This window comes from Grampus griseus (genome assembly GCF_964374135.1).
Source record: "Grampus griseus genome assembly, chromosome: 1".
NCBI lineage: Eukaryota > Metazoa > Chordata > Mammalia > Artiodactyla > Delphinidae > Grampus > Grampus griseus.
This window is the reverse complement of record NC_139017.1, coordinates 170,582,782-170,606,125: the sequence shown is the minus strand read 5'-3', so window position 1 is coordinate 170,606,125 and position 23,344 is coordinate 170,582,782. Positions and strand designations below refer to the sequence as shown.

The window sequence follows — 23,344 nt, the reverse complement described above, 5'->3', positions numbered from 1 at the left end:
ATGGAGGGTCCTCAAAAAACTAAAAATAGAGTTGCCATATGATCCAGCAATCCCACTCCTGGGCATATATCCAGACAAAGCTATCATTCGAAAAGATACATGTACCTCTATGTTCACAGCAGCACAATAGCCAAGACATGGAAACAACCTAAATGTCCATTGACAGATGAGTGGATAAAGAAGATGTAGTATAAATAAATAAATAAATAAACAAACATAACACACACACACACACACACACACACACACACACACACACAATGGAATATTACTCAGCCATTAAAAAGAATGAAATAATGCCATTTGCAGCAACATGGATGGACCTAGAGATTATCATACTAAGTAAGTCAGAAAGAGAAAGACAAATACAATACGATATCACTTATATGTGGAATCTAAAGTATGACACAAATGAACGTATCTATGAACCAGAAACAGACACACAGACACAGAGAACAGCCTTGTGGTTGCCAACGGGGAGGTAGGGTGGGGGAGGGAAGGATTGGGAGTTTGGGGTTAGCAGGTGAGAACTGTTATATATAGGATGGGTAACAAGGAGGTCTTACTGTATAGCACAGGGAACTATATTCAATATCCTGAGATAAACCATAATGGAAAAGACTATACATATATAATATATGTCAAACTGAGTCACTTTGCTGTACAGCAGAAATTAAACGCAACTTTGTAAATCAACTATACTTCAATAAAATAAAAAGGGAACCCTCTTGCAGTGTTGATGGGAATGTAAACTGGTGCAGCCACTATGGAGAACAGTATGGAGGTTCCTCAAAAAACTAAAAATAGAATTACCATATGATCCAGCAATCCCTCTCCTGGGCATATATTGGACAAAACCATAATTCAAAAAGATACGTGCACCCCTATGTTCATAGCAGCACTAGTCACAATAGCCAAGACGTGGAAATGACCTAAATGTCCGTCAACAGACGAACGGATAAAGAAGATGTGGTACATATACACAATGGAATATTACTCAGCCATTAAAAAGAATGAAATAATGCCATTTGCAGTAACATGGATGGACCTAGAGATTATCATACTAAGTAAGTCAGAAAGAGAAAGACAAATACCATATGATATCACTTATATGTGGAATCTAAAATATGATGCAAATGAAGATATTTATGAAACAAAAAACAGATTCACAAATATAGAGAATACACTTGTGGTTGCCAAGGGGGAGGTGGGGTGGGGGAAGGAAGGAGTGGGAGTTTGGGGTTAGCAGATGTAAACTTGTAATATATAGGATGGATAAACAACAAGGTCCTACTGTATAGCACAGGGTACTATGTTCAATATCCTGGGATAAACTATGATGGAAAGGAATATGAAAAAGAATATATACATGTATAACTGAGTCACTTTGCTGTACAGCAGAAATTAAACACAATATTGTAAATCAACTATACTTCAATAAAATTTAAAAAAATATTTATGGGATGAGTAAAGAACGTATGAAACTTCACTGGCCCAGATGGAGGAAGCCTGGGTAAGTTCAGACCCACAGGGACTGGGTGACTCCCCAGCTCCTCAGCGGAGGTTGGATGCCTCAGAGGCCTCTGTGGTGCCTACTGGCACGTAGCTTGGCCATGGACACAGAGAACATATGTGTGGGGCTGCCTTGCCCTCAGGAAGGCAGGGCTGGGGCAGAGCCCCCTAAGAAGGCTGGGGGAATGGGCTCCCCTATAGGCCTGAGGACATGCAGAGAGTCTGCAGCTGGCTGCTAGGCCCCAGGCTTCTCAATGGGCTGTATTTATTTAGCTTTTTAAAGTATCCATCTCCATATAATTTAAACCAGACTTTACGTTGTTATTATAAAAGAAGTGTATGGGGGCTTCCCTGGTGGCGCAGTGGTTGAGAGTCCGCCTGCCGATGCAGGGGACACGGGTTCGTGCCCCGGTCCGGGAAGATCCCACATGCCACGGAGTGGCTGGGTCCATGAGCCATGGCCGCTGAGCCTGTGCGTCCAGAGCCTGCGCTCTGCAATGGGAGAGGCCACAACAGTGAGAGGCCCGCGTACCGCAAAAAAAAAAAAAAAAAAAAAAAAAAGTAATGTATGGCCATGGCAAAAATTTAAATGCCATACAAGGGCAGAAAAAGGAAAAAAGAAGCCTGGATGTGCATAGAGCAAAACCAGCAGAGCTTAAAAATGGGGTTGAGGAAAAAGTAGGAATCAACGACTTGGAGAACACAATGCTATCTGTCTGCACAAGTTAAAAATACACACACGCAAACCACACCGCATGTTTCGCAAGAATCACAAGAACAGAAAGTGATGTGTTAAAACCATTGAAGTGCTCCTTCGTAGGGGAGCAGAATGGGAGTGGGGAATGCAGGATCAAAGAGAATAAATGAATGAATGAATGAACGAATGAATGAATAAATGAAAAACTAAAAACGGGAGAGGGGTTGTGCACGCACCATTAAAGATGATGTGCCTTGAATTGGAAACGATTAATGCAATCTTCTGCTCCCCGTGGTCCAAAAAAAAAAAAGGCAAAATAATAAGAGCAAATGCTTTGGCAGTACTTCCTCTGTGGCAGGACATTCATCCTTTCCACCAACTCTATGAACTGGGTGTCCCCATCTTGTGGATGGGAGCCACTGGGACTCGGGAACCTGCTCCATCGCTGTCCCTCTAAGGAGCTTGCTCCTTGGTGGGCTCTGTCATTGGAGTGTGTGTCTGGGAACCTGTCTCCTCATCTGTAAAATGACAGTTGTTGAAGCTTGCTGGGAGGACCACGGCTGCCTGCAGGACCCAGCCTGGGGCTCTGGCCCTGGAAGCCCCCCGTTCAGTCTGCCCTTGTAGCGAGGTACCTTTTTTGGGTTGTTCTTTTCCACCACGCCATCCCGGTCTGCATCCACATCCAAGGAGATCTCTGGGGACAGACACATGGGTGAGTTGCTGAGCCTGCCAGACTGGGTAGGCCTGGGACAGGGGGAAGATTAGGGTGGGATTAGGGTGCAGCTCACCCATTTGCTTGGTTCCCAGAAGGGGAGTGCCTTGCTGAGGGCATCTTAGCCAACCCCCTACCTCAACACCCCCCACTGTGGGATGGAAACACGAGCAGATACCGTGCAGACTGCGCAGCTCTTGGAGGGGCTGCCAGGTGGGTCAGGGATCTCTCACCCCTTTACTGTTCCTCAGTCAGTTCTGGGTGGTGGATGGGATGAGCCTCACTGGACAGATTTGGGAGCCTCGGTTCAGAGAGGCCAAGTCACATGCGTGGGGGCACACAGGTCGCATTAGCAGAACTGAAGCACACACTGCGTCTGGTCTGAATCAAAGCTCATATTTTGAAAACTTTCATAGGATTCCCTACCTGCCTTTCCTAGTCTGCCCTAGGCGTGTGTGCATACGTGCACGTGTGTGCGTTTCTCTCCCAGAACTCCTGGTGGTCTAGGGCCCACCTCTAAGGACTGAGGGTTTTACTTTGGGTGGGAAACTGGGTCTTCAACCCCTCTTGATCTGAGGGTGCCCAAGAGGCCAGGCCACCAGATAGAGGATCCACTGCAGGGTCCCTGTTTATCCTTTCTCTTGGGGGAGGGACCTTCTCTATCCCTCGGCCTGCTGTGGGGACCGTGTGGGGCATTGAAATGAGCCCAAGGTTTAGTACCAGACGGTGCTGGGCTTCAACCTTGGTTCTCTGCTTATAAGCTGTGTGGCTTTGGGCAGGTTAGACAGCTTCTCTGAGCCCCAGTTTCTTTATCTGAAAAGTGGGGCCCTTTCCAGTTAGATGAATTGCCCTAATTGCAATGGTGGGCACTACTGCCACTTTCAGCCGGATTTTTGTTGTCGTTGCTGTGGGAGCCGTCCTGGGCACTGCAGGGTGTTAAGCAGCACCCCTGGCCTCTGCCCCCTGGATGCCAGTAACTCCCCCCAGCTATGACAACTGAAATGTCTCCAGATATCGCCAAGTGTCCTTTGGAAGGCAACATGGCCCCCTGAGTTACAGACCGACGGGGCGGGGCAGGGGAGTTGTTGGGAAGGTGATGGGCGCGACACATGAGCTAAGCTGGGTTCAGGGCCCCGAACTGCCTAGTGGGCTCGGCCTCATGCTGAGCATGACTTGCACCGAGGTAGGAGTTGGGTGGGAATGAATGGATTCCTGGGCAGTCCCCTTGGCAGGCGTGCTCTCTCCCTGAAGAGGCAGAAACATCTTCTCTCTCTCTCCTAAGTCGGGGTATTATATTCGGGGCCTCCCTTTGCCCACAGTCCGATTCCCTTTTAACCCTGGTTGTGGCTCTTCTGGGTTTTGAAGGAGGTAGGAGCGGGGGGGCTTTAAGGGCACCTGGTCCTTGGAGAGGCAGCACTCCCACCTCTGCAGCCCCACTGTCAGGAGCGCCTGACATAGGAAATAGTTAAATAATATAACTATTATTATAATAGTTATAGTTAAATAATATAACTATTATTATAACTAAATAATAATATAGGAAATAGTTAAATAAACTCTTCCCATTGATCCCATTCACGCAGCAAATCACTGTTGAGCATCTACTGTGTTCCACGCACCACACAAGTCGTGGGGACCAGTGGTGGGCAATCAGGGCCCCATGCCTGCTCCCAAGAAGCCCCCAGTCCTATGAGATAAATATTGTTCCCATTTTACAGGTGAGCAAACCCAGACTTGGAGACGTCACCTGTCAGCAAATTGGGCTGATGAGCTGGGAGGCTGGTGCAGGATAAGAATTCTAGGGAGAAAGCCAAGAAGGCGGCACCACCAGCTACTGTTAAAGAGGCTGATGTAAACTTGTAATATATAGGATGGATAAACAACAAGGTCCTGGAGCAACAATATTGATTTTGGCTCCCAGACCTTCATGAACTTTCCAGCGGGACACTCCCTAGGGAATGCTGCCTTTCGGGGAGGCTGGCTTCCTGAAGCTCCTGCCTGGGGACCGGCTGCAGACCCAGCCTCCTCCAGGAATCACTCTTTGCTTTTCAAGATAACAATCTCTCCTGCGCGTATAGTTCTTTGTGGACGGTACAGCACTTCCCATGTGTGTTTTCCCTTCAATTGCCCCCCTCTCCACCCAGCCACTCGTACCATACAGATGAGGAAACAGAGACACCCAGCAGGGCATTGACCATGAAGTCCCCAGAGAGTGCAGAGCCAGGGGTCCCACTCGGGTCTCTGACTCCAGACTCCTGCCTTTGGCCGTTCCCTCCACTGTCTGAGGCTGATCTCTACCCTGGGCTGTTTCCAAAACCCAAGCCTGCCTTTCAAGACCAGGACTTGCTCCCGTGAAGTTCAGGGAAGTTGGCCACCTCCCCACCCTGGCAGCCGTGTGGCTTTGGTCTCTAGGCTGCAAGATGGTTCCACATCACGGATCCTGTGGTCTGTGAAAGCAGTGGGGCACAGGAGAGAAATTATGAAGCACTTCATTGTGCTTTACTTCATTACTTACTTTTTTTTTTTGGCCGTGCAGCGCAGGTTGCGGCATCTTAGTTCCCTGACCAGGGATTAAACCCAGGCCATGCAGTGAAAGCACCGAGCGCTAACCACTGGACTGCCAGGGAACTCCCCACTATGAATTTCTTAAATTAAATTTTTTAAATCAATGTAATATTTGTACAGTGCAAAAAACAAAAAAAAAATCAAAGAGTACCAAATAGCTTCTAAAAAAACCCAGGAGTTCCTTGTCCAGCCCGTCCCCTCACCTGCCTGAGGCAATCTCTATAATACCGAATAACGTGCTTATTGCTCTTTCTGGGTTTATTAAATTCAGACAAGTTTCACTGACTTCCCATTATGAAATTCAGGCATTGCGTAATGGGGCTCCCTTATCGCCCACCTCCCGACCTCCCACGGTGCTCGACACGTTCTCTCTTATGACCCATGACCCAACTTCACAGTCAACTGGAATGGCTTCCTCTCCCCTCCACCCTCCCTCAGAAACACCCTCAAGCTATAAGCCATCCCTCAAGGACTTCTCCCCTTCAAAGCTTCCCCCAATGTCCAATTTATCTAGATTCCAAGGGATGGTCTTTGTGGGGACGGGAGCAGGGCGGGCATGGTCTGCGCAGGGCTCTGGCCTCCCGGGATGGCTCTGTCTTCCCTGGGGAAGGAGGGAGAGGACATCTGTTTCAGGGCCTCTGGGGTCCAGACATTTCCCAGAGGCTCTGAATCCTACCTCAGCTCCCCAGAATAGCCCCAAGGTGTCAGGTGGCACCTGGGGTATGGGGCAGATTAACTGGAAATGTCACTGGGATTGGGTTCAAGGCAGTCTGCCCTGAGAATCAAAACACTGCCTCGGCTTCGACACAGAGGCATAAGAGTTTTGGCGGGTTTCCAGCCCCCATGGACAGTGGCAGGGTGCCGGGCCTTCTTGCCTAACTGGGCAGCTTGGGGAGGAAGGATTCTCTTCCCCAACAGCCAACTAGGGCAGTTATCCTCAGCTCTCCGGAGGGGATGCAAGGAATGAGGGCCTTAGCTGATGCTAAAAATTCTCAAGGCTCCTGTACATGTACTGCTCTCATTGCCAGGACCACAGCAAAGAGGGTGAGATTATTCCTCCCTCCGAGATCCCTCCCCTCCCACTTTCCCCCTTAACCTGGAGGGCTTGGCAAATCAGCCCTAACTGGGGGCTCAGAGGCCCTCAGGGACAAATGAGCTCAAAACTCTCATTTTATAGCTGGGAAAAAGGAGGTCTAGAGAATTCCCTGGGGGTCCAGTGGTTAAGACTCTGCAGTTCCACTGCCGTGGGCCCGGGTTCAATCTCTCGTTGAGGAACTAAGATCCTGCAAGCTGTGTGGTACAGCCAAAAAAAAAAAAAAGAGGTCTGGAGGGGGAGGGCACATAACAGGTTTTTGGCAGGACTGGGACCAAGACCCACAGTCTGATTTGGCCAAGGGCATTATAGTTTCGTTCTCGAATCCCAGGAGGAAGACTGAGGCACGGGAAGGTTCCTCAGCTTCATCCAGGCAGAGGGAAAATGGACGGCCCCAAGAGGAAGGGAGGAAAGCAAAGAGCATCGACTGCGCACCTAGCCCACGCCAGGCCCTCGGGATGCACCATCCCACTGAACCCTTGTAAACACCGTGCAAGGGTTCACCGTGAATCGCATTTTGCAGATGAGGAAACAGGCTCAGGGTGGTGGTCACAATGTGGCTGGACGAGGCAGAGCCAGAACACTGTCTGCTCTGAAGTCAGGGATGTTTTTGGCTCAGTGTGGACTCAGCACAGAACTAGGGTGAGACAGACTCAGATACATCCTTGGGGGCAGCCCCACCATCCTGGGACATTCAGAGCGTTCCTGCCTCTGGGGTGTTGCCCCTGCATGATTACTCAGGGCATGGGGCTCAGGGGCTCCTGGGGTAGATGCCTGAGGGAATATGGGACCCGGAGGGGTCAGATAGACCAGTGGGTCTCAAAAGAAACCCAATTTTCACTAGGATTGCTGGTGGAACAGGAAACGCAAGTTCAATGGGGTGAGTTTTTTATAAAGCTTTATTTCTGCAATGTAAATGACTGTCTTTTGTTCTGAGATTATGCCCTGCCTACTCTTTAGGTGTTAAAATGTTAAAATGATGGTGATAATTGATGGTAAATGGTTTTATTCCTGTCTTTTCTTTCTGGCCAAGTGTCAAAATGGTCAGGTTTACTATTTTTTGGTGGGGGGTGGGGAAGAGGGGACACTTCACTGACCCACGGAACCTAAATATCTGGAACTTGGGGCAGTTAAAGAAATCATTGTTCAGTGAGAGCACAGCCTCGGAACCCCGGAAGGATGAGCCTGGTCATTCATCACGTGCGGATTTGGTATCTTCGGACTCTCATGCCTGCAGCACCCTGACAGGCTTGCTCCGAGCACAAGCTTGGAGTCTCCTAGCAGAGCCCTGCCTCCTTACAGTGCACTGTTTTGCCGTCCATCCCGAGTCTGCCATGCTTTAGGGTGGAAGTCTCGTTAGTGGTGTCGTCAGCCCCTGGGCATCTCCCTTCTCTGCCAGGCCTCTGGCCACTGCCCTTCCTGCTAATGTCCTCAGGTGTCCTTGTCTCTGTGGGGTTAGGTTTCCTCAGGGACGGTCACCTGAGACAATCTGGGGGCACTGTGTGCCCGTGAGGTGGACACACGTGCCAGCCCTCAGCTGCGACCCGGGAGGCTTGGGTTTCATCTCCCAAGGCCCCCCGAGGTTGTCCTGAGGAACCCCCCACCCCCAAGGCCAGGTACTCACTCCCTTGGTGCGGAAAGAAGGGCAGGTGGCCAGCAGTGAAGCCCGTTTGGGAATAAGCTCAGAAGCAGGAGAGCACTGCTGTTGAGCCTGCTTCAGTGGCTAAAGACACAGGGTTGGAGAAGGAGGGGCTGGCTTGGGAACTAGTTGTTTTGTGGGGACAGTTCTGAGACCCCTGGAGGATGTGAGATAATTGAAATGGTGGGGTGTCCCACAAACCACTTTCAGGGTTTGTGGGCTCAGGTAAGTTTTTGTTCGTTTTATTTTTTCTAGGAGCCTTGATTTTTCTCATCTGTAAAATGGGGACAATACTAGTGTGCATTCTCAGAATAGATGTAAGCATAGATTGAGATCATGATAGTAAACCACTTAGTACTGGAGCCTGGCACACTGTAGGTGCTCAATAAATGCCACCTCTTCACCAAAGTCCCGGACACAGAGCAGGTGTTCAGAAAATAGACATGGTTATTTTTAACACTCAGCACATAGTTGACTCTCAGTAACTGGTAGTTCCCTCCCCCTGACATGTGGCCACTCTATCAATGTGAAACTGAAGCTGGATGGACAAAATGACCCACTGAAATGTTGCCCTGGCTTAAACATTATCTGATTTAAAATTAAAAAAAGTAATACCTCCACTGCAGAGGAGTCGAGTGAATGAAGCTTCAGAAGACCACAACCTACGTGCCCTGGCATCCAGGGCAGGGGAGTGCATTGCAAATGGGAAGAACCCAGGAGGGGAATGATCCTGAGTTCTGGACCCACCCTGCCACTGAGTTGCTGTGTGACTTTGAACTAGTTCCCTAACCTCTCTGGGCCTCAGTGTCCTTGTGAATCAAATGAAGGGCTTGGACTAGGTGAGTTAAGGACCCAGGCTGCATCTTTGTGTCCCTGGGCTGGGTCTGGGGAAGGCAAGTGTGTAGCTTGGATTGTTGAGGATAGCACAGGTTTTGTAGACAGGTCATTCCCCTCACTATGAGAGGCAAGTTCTTCTCCAGGCTGCAGGGGAGAGGCGGGAGAGGAACAGACTTTGCTCTTTCTCCTCCATGGCCCCCAGAGCCTGCGATGCGGACCCTGACATTGGGGTGAGTTGCTGGCAGACCAAGGCATGCCTCCTCCTGCAGCATCCCCACCCCAGGACATAAGGGCCTGGGCACGTGTGGCATCACTTTTCGGGCCTGCATTATTCAGAGGAAGCTCTGAGTGCCAGGTCAGCAGCACTGAAAACAGCCCAAGTGTCGTTGAGAAGAGCAGCAATGCCAGCCCCTGGGGAACAAAGGCACCCAGGCCATAGCCATGTCAACTCACCAATGGCCGTGAGGAAGAGCCCAGCCTGGTCGATGGGGGTGACCCCATCCTCCTCATAGTAGTTGACGGTGACCTTGACAGGGAGGGGACACATTGGGAGGGAAAGAAGGGCAGAGATCACAGATCACAGGCAGGAAGATCTGCAACGACCACCTCCCTCCCTCACACCTCACAGCCTGTCAAGCTGACCCTCTCTAAACATCTGAACCCTCTCCTCCAGGAAGTACTCCTGGGTTGGTGGGCTGTTTTTCTCATATTATCCAACTAGATATGGGACTCCCCTTTCTCAGAGTGCATCTGCATGGTGCATTCTGCTGCTTGTGGGGGCCGCACATCTGCCTTGGTGTGTGTCTAGCTGCCGCCAAGCAACGACGGGGCTTAGGTTGCTCTTACTGGATAACGCCCAGCGTCATCAATGACATGGGGCACACAGTGAAGTTCATAATTAGAGAACTTAGGGAAGAGAGAGTCTGGTCTCGGCTCCAGCACTTGGGCAAATCATTTTGCTGCGTGGGCGCTCAGCATCCCGTCTGATACACGATGAGACCAAGGATGTTTGTGGCTGTAACTTCCAATGAAGTTACATTGGAACTTCAGCAGCACACGATTTTAACCTGCCATGAAGTCATCATTCTATGATCTAACAACAGGCTGTCTAATACCATAGCCACTAGCTGCGAATGTTTATTGAGCACTTGAAATGTAGCAAGTCCGAACTGAGATGTGCTACAGGTGTGAAATGCACAGCAGATTTAGACTTGATGTGAAAAAAGAATGTAAGCTAGTTACTTTTTTTACATTGATATCATGTTGAAATGATAATATTTTGATGATGGAGTTAAGGAAAAAATATCAAAATTAAGTCCCCCTGTTTCTTTTTGCTCTTTTAATGTGGTTGTTAGAAAACATAAAATGACGCGTGTGGCCCTCATGCTGCTTCAATCAATAGCGCTGGTCCAGCCTGTCTTGATGCCAGCACCGTCGGTCCCCAGTTCCCGCGGCCCTCGCAGGGGCGCCTCCCCGGCCACGGTACCTTGTCGCTGCTGGCCTCGGTGCTCGCCTGGCTCATGGTGAGCCGCAGCGTGGTGCTGGGCGAGAGAGGCCAGCGCTGCTTGCCGTCGGCGGCCACCTCCTCAGGCTGCCTGTCGTGCACCACCTCCACCTGCACGCGCTCCGAGTGCTTCAGGCTGAAGGTCTGGGCCCCGGCTGGGGCTGCGCTGTATGGAGAGAGGAGGGCGGTCACGGGGATTCCTGGGCAGGTGGGACAAGGGGCTTCAGGAGAAGACTCCTGGAGGGACGAGGCTGCAAGGACACTCCCAGGCTGCCTGGTCTCCCTAGGGACCCAGCTATACTGTAATCACCTGGTAGTGAAGAGGGCACTTGTTAAAACGACAGATTCCTTACGTGGGGGAAGGGATAAATTAGGAGTTAGGGATTAACTGCTACACAGTACTATATGTAAAATAAATAAACGACAAGGACTTACTGTATAGCACAGGGAACTATATTCAATGTCTTGCAATAAGCTACAATGGAAAAGAATCTGAAAAAGACTATATATACACATATATGTGTACATATAACTGATATAACTGAATCACTTTGCTGTACACCTGAAACATAGTAAATTGACTATACTTTAATTTTTTAAAAAATCACTGTATTCTAATGAAAACATCTTTTGGCCTAAAAAAAAAAATTACCGATTCCTTGGGCCAATCCTGTACCCACTGAGTCAGAATGTTCCAGGGTGGGGCCTGGGGATCTGAATTCTTAACACGCTTCCTCGTGTTTCTGACAGGCAACCAGCTTGGGAGCCACCTGATACTGTATGGGTGGAGGTCTGAGGCTCAGACAGAGGAATGAGTTTGCTCCAAAGAGAGTGCCAGGCCTAGAACCCTGTCTCCCAACCCCTGTCCAGCGTCTGAGCTGAAGGCCAGGAGACCTCGGCTGATAGAGAGGAGGCAGGTGTCAAAGTGCTGGGTTTGCACAGAGAAGAAGCCTGGAACTCGGGTCTTCAAGGGGCAAGCGTGGGCTGGCTCTTTCACAAAGACCCCTACTTTCTGTCACAGATTTCACAGCTTGGAATTCTCTCTGAGAGTCATTCCTTGGGGCTCTGGAGTGGTTTTCTATTGAAAGGGAAATAACTTTGGAATTCTTGAAAAGCCATCAAGATTTCAGGGCAGAAAACGAACTGGTTTGAGCTGCTTGCTATGGACTGAATGTTTCAGTCTTCCCAAATTCAGACGTTGAAGCCCTAACTCCCAATCTGATTGTAGTTGAAGACAGGGCTTTAGAAGATAATTAAGGTTAAATGAAGTCATGAGAGTAAGGTCCTAATCTGATAGGATTGGTCATCTTGTAAGAAGAGGCAGAGGGAGGAGAGGGGGAGAGAGAGAGGGAGAGACAGTGATCTCTCGAGCACCGAGGAAGGGCCATGTGAGCCCACAGCCAGAAGGCGGCTGGCTGCAAGCCAGGAAGAGAGTCCTCACCAGAACCCAACCATGCTGGTACCCTGATCTCAGACTTCCAGCCTCCAGAACTCTGAGAAATAATTTTTTGTTTTTAAGCCACTGATCCTGTGGCATTTTGTTTCGGCAGCTCAAGCAGATTAAGACACTGGCTTAAGGGGAGATAACAGGCAGGACGGGGAGATAGAGGAGGAAGGTACCCAGGGCTGGCAGTTTTGCTAAATCTCTAGCCCCCCCCCCCCCCCCCCCCCCGTCTGAAGGTTCCTAAAGGCTGAAAAGGGCTCAGAGGGATTTAGTGGATTCTCATGGGATTTGGGACTAAGATACAGGTACAAGTGTCTGCCTCAAAGGCACGTCTGCTATTTTGAAGGTCTGGTGTTCCTGGGCTCCCGAAGAGTCCTCCACTGTGATCGGGCATCAGAATCATCAGGGGGTGCTGTTTAAATCTTCACTGTTTTGAAGGCTACAGATCTGTGGATCCCATTCCCAGAGAGTTTGGCTGGCATGCCTGAGGGGCAGCTGAAGTTGTAAACAGTGACCAGGGTTGAATGAGAGCTTTAGGCCAGTGGTTCTCAAGGTTCAGGAGCAGTAGCAGTGGCAGCAAAAGCATTACCCAGAGGGCTCGTCGAAACACGGATTGCCTGGCCCCTTCTCAGCATTTCGGAAATTCAGTAGGTCTGGAGTGGGGCCTGAGAGTTTGCATTTCTACCACGTGTCCAGGAACTGCTGGTGCCACTGGTCCAGGGGCCACACTTTGAGAACCACTGGTCTAGATGTGCAGCAATGCACTCTGGTGCTTAGAGCCCTGGGATGAGATGGCCAAGGCCCTGAGTGTGAGTTTGCAGAGGCCCCCAGGCAGGGTCTCTTTGATCCAGGCCATAGACTGTGGGAGTTACTGGCAAAGACCACTGGTCTCGGGCATTGGCAGGAGAGACCGCTGGGCAATGGTCAGGCAGCCTGTGTCCAGGGCTGGGAAAGGAGCTTGTAAGAGAAGCTCCAGAACCACTCTGTTTCTTGTCTGTCCCCTTCTAAACTCCTCAGCCCATCATGGGGACACTTGTTGGCTGTGGTCTGCTGCCCTCCATTCACATCCAGCATTAGGAGAGGCACAGAGTCTGGGTAGAAACCCTGGATTGGGAGCACACGTGCAAAAGATATGGGTTCAAGCCCAATTTTGCCGCTGACTTGCCGAGGGGGTCTTGAGTGTGTCCCTCGCTCCTTCTGAGTGTCCACTTGCCGACCCATAAGATGCAGGACGACCGCCCATCCCTCCTGTCTCTCATTCTTCGGCGGGGACGGGGGACGGGGTGCCTGCATTTTGCCTCATGGTGTTACCCCGGGTGTCTGTCTTCCTCTGCACTGTAAGCCCGCAAGGGCAGGGTCTGGTCTCCTCTAGGGCCTAGCACACGGCTGGCACATCACACACACTCAGCAAAGAGGGTGGAGCTGAGCAGGACACAGGTGAACCTTTTAGCAGCTCCAGGCAGCAAATCCCAAAAGGAGGTGTGGGTACCCATGTGAGATGCTTTTAGGTGGCACATGGATGCACAATTTAAAAGAAGACTTACGTATTTATTAAATGTATTATCTTTTATGGCAAGTGATAAAGGTTGGGCATTTATGGTAATCATATAAGATCTCCACTTAAAGTTATAACAAAAATAAGAGTTGGTTTAAAGAAAATTTTTAAGTTAATGGTACTAGAGGTAGAATATGCTTTTGGTAAAAATTACGGGAGTCTGGGCCGTTGTAGGCTCAGATCTAGGAAACATTCCCCTAGTGCAAGTCCTGGGTTTGACCATCAACCTGCTGGTGGCCTTGGGCAAGGCGTTTCTCCTCTCTCAATTTCATCAAGTGTAAAATGAGAGAATGGGACCAGGTCAGAGGTGGCTGGAGTCTGGGGAGCACAGAGGCGGCAGGACTGGACAAAGGGGTAGGGAGGAGGTGCTGAAAAGCTGGGGATCTCTCTGCCAGACCGCCACCCTCCCTTTAAGCAGAGTCACATTATTTCATCTTGTCTCATATAATGGGTTTCTGCATACAACTCTATTTAGAAAAAATGGCTTTATAAACTCACAGGGCAGGATAATCTTTAGGGCCTCGATTCTGACAATAGTGAGATATAAGTGATGCTTCCTGCCACCCTCATTCCTCTGAGCCAGTTAGAAACTAGAGGAGGCTGCAGAGGCTCGGGGGTTAACGCCCCACCCACACTGGAGCTCTGGGGACTCACACCCTCCCACCCCGGCACCAGTCCTGCTCTGAGCTGAGCAAACAACTATTCTTCCAGCGGCCCTGGCAGAAGCAACAAAGGCATCTATTGTCCCCCGTGGCTGTCCCCCGTGGCTCCGGATGGCTGCCTCCCTCCCTCCCCAGGAAGAACCTCTCAGAATCCCCTGCAGAAACCCAAGAGCCAGGGGCTGCCGCCACCTTGACTGTCCCTGGATGCTGCAGGGAGGGGCCTAGGAAGTTACGGAGGGAAGTAGAGCAGGGATGGTGGTGGCCATGACCTCCTGCTTATGGAAAAGAGGCTAAAGATATGTAGATGGAAGGACAGGCTAGGACCACATCTGCACTGCCTCCCATAGCCCAGTACCCAGGACGTGACCATGCTCAATATATATTCTGGGAATAAACGAATGAATGGACCCACCCTTCTTGGTTTCCCAAACTGTATTACCAGAGTGATTAAAAAAAAAAAAGAAATCAGGTTACCTGCCTGCTTGAAAATACTCAATGGCTCTTCAGTGTCTACCAAACAATAAATCCAAACTCTGTAGCCTGGTATTCGCCCAGCGGCATTTAGCCACCGCATCTCAACTGGAGTCCCCAGCCTCACTTCCTGCAACTCCTCCCACCCTCTCAACTCCCTGCATGGTTTCATCTCACCATGCATTTTGCATATGCTGCTCCTTCTACCTGTAGTGCTTTCCCCTGACTTCTCTGCCTGGCAACTGCCCATCCCTCTCTGACGACTCAATTGATTTGTCTCCATCCATGTTTATTTCCCCTTGTGGCAGTTTATCTCCTTGAAGGTAGAGATTGGATTTTCTTTTTGTTCCAGCACCTGGCTTAGCACAGACACACGGTAAGTAAATGTTTGCTGCAGGAAGGGCTGGAAGAGGGGACTTGCTTATGTGGTCATTCATTCACTTAACATGTATTTATTGAGCACTTACTATGTGCCAGGCGTATACTAGGTCCTGGGGGGTAGAGCAAAAAAGATAATATGTTCCCGGGGCCCATGGAGCAAATGTTCCAGTGGAAGAGAAGGACTTCCGACGGATTACACAATTATGTGATTACAGCTGTGAAAATTGCTCTAAAGGAGACGTATGGGGTTCCATGAAGCCCTCGCCTGGAGGTCGAGAAAGGATTCGTGGAGGAAGTGGCACATTTGAGTTGAGGTCTAAATTTTACACTCTAAACGATAGTTAAGAATTAGTTAAATCAGTGGTTCTTAAATTCGAGTTGCATCGGCAACACCTGAAGAGCCTGTTAAAATACAGGTTGTCGGGCTACCCCCAGAGTTTCTGATTCAGCAGATGGGGTGGGTGGGGCCAGAGAAACTGCATTTCTCTCCCCCCCCCCAACTTTACTGAGGAAAAACTGACAAATACAATTGTATGTATTTAAAGTGTATGACAGGATGACTTGATACACATATACAGTGGGAGCAAAGTGCGTTGCTAACAAGCTCCCAGGTGATGCTGCTGCTGCTGGTCTGGGGACCAGTGTGAGAACCGCTGAATTTGGACAAAGCGAAGAGAGGAAGAGGAGCAGGGACTTCCAGGCAGCAAGGACAGCCTGGGTGATGGCCTGAGGTGGAAGCTAGCCCAGCATGTTCAACAAACTGGAAGGAGGTAAACGTGGCTGGAGTTTGGGAGCAAAGGGGAGGGAGAGGGGTGGGGGGAGAGGACCCAGATCATGGCAAGGAGCTGGCCATTCTCCTGCGGGCACCGAGGCTTCTGAGCAGGGGAGACGTGATCATTTTTGCACTGCAGACAGATCCACCAGGGTGCAGGGTGGGCAATGGATTCAGGAGTCAACCAAAGGAACATTGAGCAAGACTGGAAAGTAGTGTCAGATGTATTGATAGAAGAGGGATGTTCACTGTGCCTGGCCCAAGAGAATTCTGGGTGTTGTGACCTAATATCTGCTGAGCCCCACAAATGCTGTGTGGCCTCTAGGGAGCCAGTCAGCCCCTCTGGTCTTCGCTCAGTCAGTGGGGAGGGTCACCAGCTTGGCCTTGCGGGGCTGGGATGCTCACTCAGCCTGGGACTCGAGGGCGGTACGTGCCTGCTGCTCGCTGGCACCTGGCTCTCCCAGCTTGTCCGCCTGCCCTGGGCCTTGTTAACACCAGCGGGGCTTACTCCACAGTGAGCCCAGCTCCTGGCAGGCTGGGTTTAACACCCTGTCCTTGGGTCTTTGCAGGAATCGGAGGGGGTCTGTGGGTGCCAACCTGGCGTGCAACCCCATGGCGAGCACCCTCCAGGAGCCGCCTGGTGTGGTGGTGGCTGGAGGCCTGGGGTGGGTAGCTGGTCTGGACAGGGATGGGTGAAGACGAAACATGACTTTTGTCTTCAGCCAGCCTTCTTCTGTGCCTGGTAAGCTCAGCAGCCTCTCTCGCTAGGCACTGGTGCCTCCAGCTGCCCAAGGTCCCTCTGCTGAGGGAAGAAACAATCTAATCTATGGTCTCTCCCTCCGCAGACACCTTCAATGACTCCCTCCTGCCTGCAGAACAAAGTTTAACACCTGAGCCTGGCATTCAAAGCCCCAGTTTAAATGTATCCGCCCTCTAGTCTTACACTCCAGGCTACAGAAACTATGCCCTTTCTGCCCCCACGTGTCCCGACTTTCTTGCCAGGTACACTTGCTCCTGCATGGCCTGTCCTGGTCACACTGTGAACCCCTGTCCACCCTTCAGCTAGGTTGCCACCTCCTCCAGGGAGTCTTCCCTGATCCTATTATGATCCAGGACTCATCTCTCCCTCCCTTTGCTGGTGCTTCAAACAACACTTAACACTTGTTCAACATTTCTCTCCCATGAACGTTATAAACTTTCTGAGGCCATAGTTCATTATTATTTGTTTTGCTCATATTATAATAAACCCAACACTAACTCCTGACAACCACTTACTGAGTATTATGTGCCAGGCACTGTTGCATGCCCTTGCCCACGTGACCTCAGTCCATCCTTTCGATAACCCCACGAGGCCTGTATTAATGTCATCCCATTTTACAGATGAGCATGTTGAAGCCCACAGAGGGCAAGCACCTGCTCTGAGTCTCAGGGACAGACTGAGATGGGCAGGGTGTGGGGTAAACTCAAGTGCTCTGAGCTCCGGGCCTGGTTGCTCCGTTCCTGGGAGAGGATGCAGAGGTTACAGTCCTCCTTAAAGGTCCTTCAGGTAGGGACACCTGGCGGGGGAGGGGGACTGTCAGGCCTGGCTCAGGAGAGGATCAAATGAGAAGCCCCCTACTTATATTGCACGTGGGGCTCAGAGGTCCAGAGAGGGGAGACCAAAGGCTGGCTTCCTGCCCTGGGCTCCTGGGTGAGTGACCAGCATAAGCAGGCTTGGGCCAGTCAAAGCCCCAGGCATGGGGTTGGGCCCGGCTGGGCAAGACAGAGCTGTCTCCGAAAACTGGCCTCCCCCAAAGTTGAACAGGTGTGCCTGTCCAGCCGGGGGTGGGCACTGGGGTGAGCCCCTGCCACTGTGCTCAGGCCCTGTGGGTAGGGAGGCAAGGCTCTCAGGGACCCCAGCCGTGCAGGGGGCTGTGGGCTCGAACCACAGGGTGCCAGCTGCCCCTTAGGACCCTGCTGCTGCCCGGGAGCCAGCCTGATGCCCAGGCCCTGGAGCAGCTCCTGGCAGGGCTTCCTTTGTCGAGTCGAGGGCTCTGGGTGTTGTTCTGATTTATGGGGCCACCTGACCTGGCCTGAATGCCACCTCCTGTCATTCTCTCAGGAGCAAGTGCTGCTCTGGCCAAACGCGGCCACATGCCCTTGACCTTCCACTGGCCCGTCCAACGGTATCCATCCCTTGAGGCTGGGGGTGGAGAGCCCAGTGACAGGCCAACGATAGGCCAGTCCACATGCATCCCTGGCCACAGCCATCCATCCATTCAGCCAGCCAAGGGGCCCTTCAGTGACTTGAGGGCAGGAAGCTCACAGGAAGAAGGAAGACAGTGAGCAGGGAGAGGACGAGCCTAAAACACGAGCCCTAGCAGGCGGCCCAGCAGAGCAGTCACGGGCCTGGTCTCCACACTACCGCCATTTACCAGCCGTGCCATCTTGGACAAACATCCCTTACCTCAGTTTTCCCCAAAATAGTACCTAACTCATAAAGTTGTTGTGAGGTTTAAACACTTGTAAATTATTAAGTACACGTGAGATGCGTGTGCAAGGTGCCCAGAAGGCTGCCTGGTACAGAATAAGTTAGCTAGTAATATTAAGTAAATAATAAGATCTGCAAAGATAAAAACAATAGTCAGGAGGTAGGGAGTGACTGGGGCTTTGGGTCGGGCACTGCGAAATGGGGTGGAGTCAAGAAAGCTGCTTGGAGGAGGTCACGTGAGCTGAGACTTGCCCGGCTCGCAGAGGTCTGGGGGACAGTGTTCCAGGCAGAGGGAACAGCACCTGCAGAGGCCCTGAGGTGGGGATGAGGGGGGTGCATTCCAGGGCCAAGAGCACCCACAAAACCAACGTGGCCGGAGTGGAATGCGCGCAGGGGAGTCAGCAGGAGATGGGGCCGGGCGCCCTACGGGGAGGCGCCAAGTCCTCGTTGCTTCAGGCCGGACTGCTGACCCTCCCTGGCCTTTGCCTAAGGATACCTTCTAAAACACTCAGACCAACCAAGAGACAGCGAGAGGGGGTCTGAGTGAGTTGAGGGAGCGAGATGGGGATCAATTTAGATTCGGCAGGCTCTCCAAGGCAGGATATGGAACTGCCCCATGCCCTGTTTTTCCAGCATTTTGCTATGCTGACGTCTAGGAATTCCTGCCCTGGTACCACCTTTCCTATCTTCTGCCAGAGAGTGATGGGCAAGACCCTGCCGGGAGAAATGGCTGGCGAGCCTCTGCCTTAGGGTATCTCAGAGAAAGGGGCACAGGATCACCCCTACTTCCTACCTCATGGGCTCATCACGAGTCAAATGTAACCAGGAGAAAGCCTTGGAGAGGCAAGAGATAGTTGATACCATCGTCTCTGCTCTGAAGCTCCTGCAGACCTCAGGGTACGGATCCTGACCTCTCTCCACCAGGGAGAAGGGGACACCGGCCCAACTGAGAACTCTCACGCCCCAGGACAGACGCGTGAACCAGGGAGGGATAGGAGAAGCTGTCTGCACAGCCTAGTCTGCGGGAGAGTCGGGCAGAGCACGATCACCCTGTTAATTTACTCCGAGGCTGCCCCTTCTCCAATACCTCCAGGCTCGGGGGGTGTCCGGCCGAGGTGAGCGGGGAGGGTGAAATCGACACGGGGGTGCCGCTCACTCAATGTCCTCTCTCCAACTCCAAGCCAGAATCAGATGGGGACCCAGGCCAGCCCCAGTGGAGAAACGGCTGCCAGCTAAAGGGACCATCAGGGGAGATGGTGAGGGGACAAGGCGTACACGTGCCAGACCTAAGATAAGTACACTTCGGGGTGGTAGAAGGAAACAGCAAGTATCTTCAACAGTGATCGCCAAGGAAATCTCTAGAAAAAAAATCCTACTTCCTTTTTTCTGCACATCTAGTTATAGCTTGCCATTACTCAGAATGTGGCTGGGTCAGGTCATCATCCCCAAAGGACCAGTTTTGCTGGGAGAGGGAGGGTGACCCTCAGGGCCTGCTGAGGAAGGGGCAGGCGAGGCCCCTGCTGTGTGTCTGGAGGGGAAGGAGGTCGTGTGTACATCTCAGGAAAGGCGGCCCAGAGCCCTTGGGAAAAGGGGTGGGTGTTGAGGTCTCTTCACTTGCCTCTGTGACTCAGGAGTGAGGGGTCAAGACACTACTCCCTCACTAACTAGGCCCAGGGTCCACCAGACCTTGTCCCTTGGCGTCTCCTTGGAGATTGGAGCCCCTGGGGCATCATGTGGGGTCTTGGGTCAGGACCTGTGTCTGGGTGGGGAAGGGCTCAGTGGGAAGTGGAGGGTCAGTTGGAAGTGGGTGAAGTCTCCGGGGGCAGTGGGCTCATGGCCTGGGTGGAGGGTGGGAGGGACACATGCTGAGAGGTGCACCCAGTTCAACCTGCTAGTTTTAGGGTCACACAGGCTGGAGTGGAGATTCAGAGCCTGAGTTCTGACCCACACGGAACTAGACCTGAGTCCCGTGTGACATCAGGCAAATGGCTTCACCTCTCTGAGCCTCACTTTCCTCATCTACACAATAGGATGATCCTAGCACAGCCTCCAAGGTCTGTGGAGAGGAAGAGAGGAGATAATGCATTTGGTCTGTAAGTGCTCACTAATATCTCCTGCTATTAATACTGACAGCCGCTCTTACCACTACAGCTATCAGGAGTAACAATGGCCCAGTCTCCTTAGTTTCAGAAGGGGCCTCTGTCCACTAGACCAGTGGTTCTCAACTGGAGGTGACTTGGCCCGCCAGGGACTGCTGGCATTGTCACAACTGGGGAGTTGCTACTGGCATCCAGGGGTTAGAAGCCAGGGATGCTGCTAAACATCCTACAACGCACAGGACGGCTCCTGGCGACAAAGAATGATGCAGCCCCAAATGAGCTGGTGCCGAGGTTAAGAAGCGCTGCTCTAGACCTGCGCTGTTCAGCACATACAGTGGCCGCCAGCTACCTGTGGCTATCGAGTGCCTGAAATGCGGTGAGTCCGCATAGAGCTGGGCTGTAAATATAAAACACACATTGAATTTCAAACACTCAGCAAGAAAAAGAGGATGTAAACTAGCTCATTAATAATTTTTATATTGATTACATACTGAAATGCTAATATTTGGGATATATTAGGTTAAATAAAATATATATTATTATAACTACGTTTACCTGCTTATTTTAACCTTAAAAATGTGGCTACTAGAAAATTTAAAATTACACATGTGGCTCTATTTGTGGCTTGCATTCTATTTCCGCTGGACAGCGCTGGTCTAGACTGTACTGCTTCTCTTGGGGGTGGCGGAGAGTCTTAGGTGAAGTGCAGGTGGGAGGTGAGGGTCGCTGGGGCTGCGGCTGGTTTCTTGAGAAAGGACAAAGGGGATCGTCACATGTCTGCCCCCTGCCAGAGTCCACATCTCCCCTGCTCCCTGCCCCTACGCGGGCTGGGCCTCTCTCTGCCAGGACAGAGGGCGGGCAGGGGGCCTGAGCCTGAACCCCTTCTTTACTCCCCACCCCTCAGTGGAGGCACCATGCCAGCCTTTCAGGATGCACTGAAAGTGCCGCAGTGAACAAACAGGCGGGTATGGTGACAGCTGAGGCTTAGAGACCTGAGCGTCCTGGCTCCCGTCCCACTCCCTGGCAGTGCCTAGTTCGGACTCGGGGGGTGGAGAAGGGAGGGGAGCGCTCCCAGGCCACTGAGGCCTGGACCACACTCCAGTTTTGTGTTATGACCTTCAGAAACCACCCCTGAGGTTTACATGTGGACAACTGAAGCCAGGGGCCAATGAGTGGAGAGGGTCCCTGGTCTGCACGGTGACCAGGCCCTTTGCTCTCAGGGAAGACCAGTGCCTGATGAGGAAGAGGCTAGAGACAGGCCAGCAGGGCCGCCAGGGCCACTGGAGGCGACAGAGACAATGGGCTGGGGAGGATGTGTGGGAAGACACAGGGATGGGGTTTGGTGGGGGGGCCTGAGAGAGGCAGGGCGCTCCAGATGACAGAACGATTTGGGAGCAGTAAGCCACTTTGGCACTTCCAGCTTAGCTCAAGGCACAGAGAGGCTCAGGGGACTTGCCCAAGGGTATCAGCATGAGGTCCCCACCCCTGGGTCCTGCATGCTCCCTCCTGTCAGCACTGACCCCTCCCACGCCAGCAGTGGGGAACATTTCAAATGCTTGGAACAGAGGGCTGCAGGATCCCACCCTGGACCCTCCACCCCTTCATTCACACCAGCCACACCTTCGCCAGACCTGCCCCATGCATGGTGGGGAGACGGGGCATTGCACTTGGGTAGCAGGGGATCCCTGACTTCAATTCCCCCAGCCCAGGTCCTGCTGTCTCAGAAATCCTGCACCCCACCACGGTTCGTGGACAGGAGAACAGGGCCAGGGGGAACAGCATACTGAACAGGAGAGCGCCTCTGACAAAGACTCCACCTCACACCCTCGGTCTGGGGGAATAAGGTCCCTCCCCGACCCCAGCGTGAAGTCAGGGGAAGGCATCTGGGGACAGGGAGCTCATGGCCAGTGCCTGGCAACAGGCAACCACCAGCAGCCCCCACAGGGCGAAGCTGGAGCCTAGGCAACCCCTAGGGCCAGATTCCGCCCTTGGGCAGCTCCCCTCTGGCTCTGCCCCAGCCCCTGGCAAATCCTGGAGGAAGCTCAGCTGATCTGGGAGTGGAGGGAGGGGCTGGGCTGAGGCGGGTGGTGAGCCAGGAGGGTCTGAGGGCGTAAGGGAGGTGCTGAGGGGAGAGCGGGGAAGGGAAAGAGGAGAGGATGCTGGGGAAGCTGAGTGGGTGCTGAGGTCGTCCTGGGAGAGGGGCGGGAGAGGTGGGAAGACTCTGGTGAAAGGTCTGGCGCCTGGAAAGGAGCAGTAAGGGTGCTGGGGCTGTGTCAGGGTGTCTGGGAGGGTCTCCGGATTCCGGGGAGGCTGACACAAAGTTTGGGGGCTGTCAGGTTTCTGGGCAAGGTTCTTAGGATTTCTGGGCGCGGGGGCGTCGGATGAGGGACGACTCGGGCTGGAGGCAGGCTGTCCGTGTCCCCGAGTCTGGCGAGGGTCTCAGGATTTCTTGGGCCCAGATTTCGGGCCGAGCCCGGAGTCGGAGGGGGTCTTGGGCCGGCGCGGAGGCCCAGCTCACCTGTAGACATCGGTCCAGAGGTACGTGCCCAGCACGTACACCGCCTCCACGCGGCTCCCGTACTGCAGCCGCACCGTCCGCTCGCGCAGCATCTTCCCCGTAGTGCCTGGCCCCGTGCCAGTCCTCTCTCTTCTGGGTCTGCCTGGAGCACCTGCCGCAGGTAACCCCTCCAGCAGTCCGCGAGCGCCGCGGCTCCCCGGCTCCGCCTTTATCCTGCCGCCGGTGGGCGGAGCGGCCCGTCGGCCTCCTCTCGCAGTGGGCTGTGGGCCCGTCCGTCAAGCGTGGCCACGCCCTCCACAACTCTTCCCGCGGGGCCCCACCCCCAGGCCCCCCAGCCCTGCCCCTCCCCCCAGGCCCACCCCAACCCTCCCCCCCCATGGTCTGGGTGATGTCGGCAGTTGCCAATTTCCTAC

The 23,344-nt window shown here is 52.4% G+C and overlaps 1 protein-coding gene across 2 annotated transcripts in view; it reads right to left on the bottom strand.

Annotated features, from left to right (window-relative positions):
* PADI2 (peptidyl arginine deiminase 2) overlaps positions 1-23,041 on the bottom strand; it is a gene marked incomplete at both ends in the record, with an annotated part of 44,067 nt that extends 21,026 nt beyond the window's left edge. The window contains 4 exons of one of the 2 annotated variants that reach the window (XM_082668700.1): positions 2,842-2,903; positions 9,509-9,581; positions 10,542-10,725; positions 22,932-23,041. In XM_082668700.1, the coding sequence (XP_082524826.1) occupies positions 2,842-2,903; positions 9,509-9,581; positions 10,542-10,725; positions 22,932-23,023 (411 nt within the window). The remainder of the gene's footprint in view (positions 1-2,841; positions 2,904-9,508; positions 9,582-10,541; positions 10,726-22,931) is intronic. The other variant, XM_082668699.1, reaches the window with a different exon arrangement.
* Between the last annotated feature and the right edge of the window lie 303 nt (positions 23,042-23,344).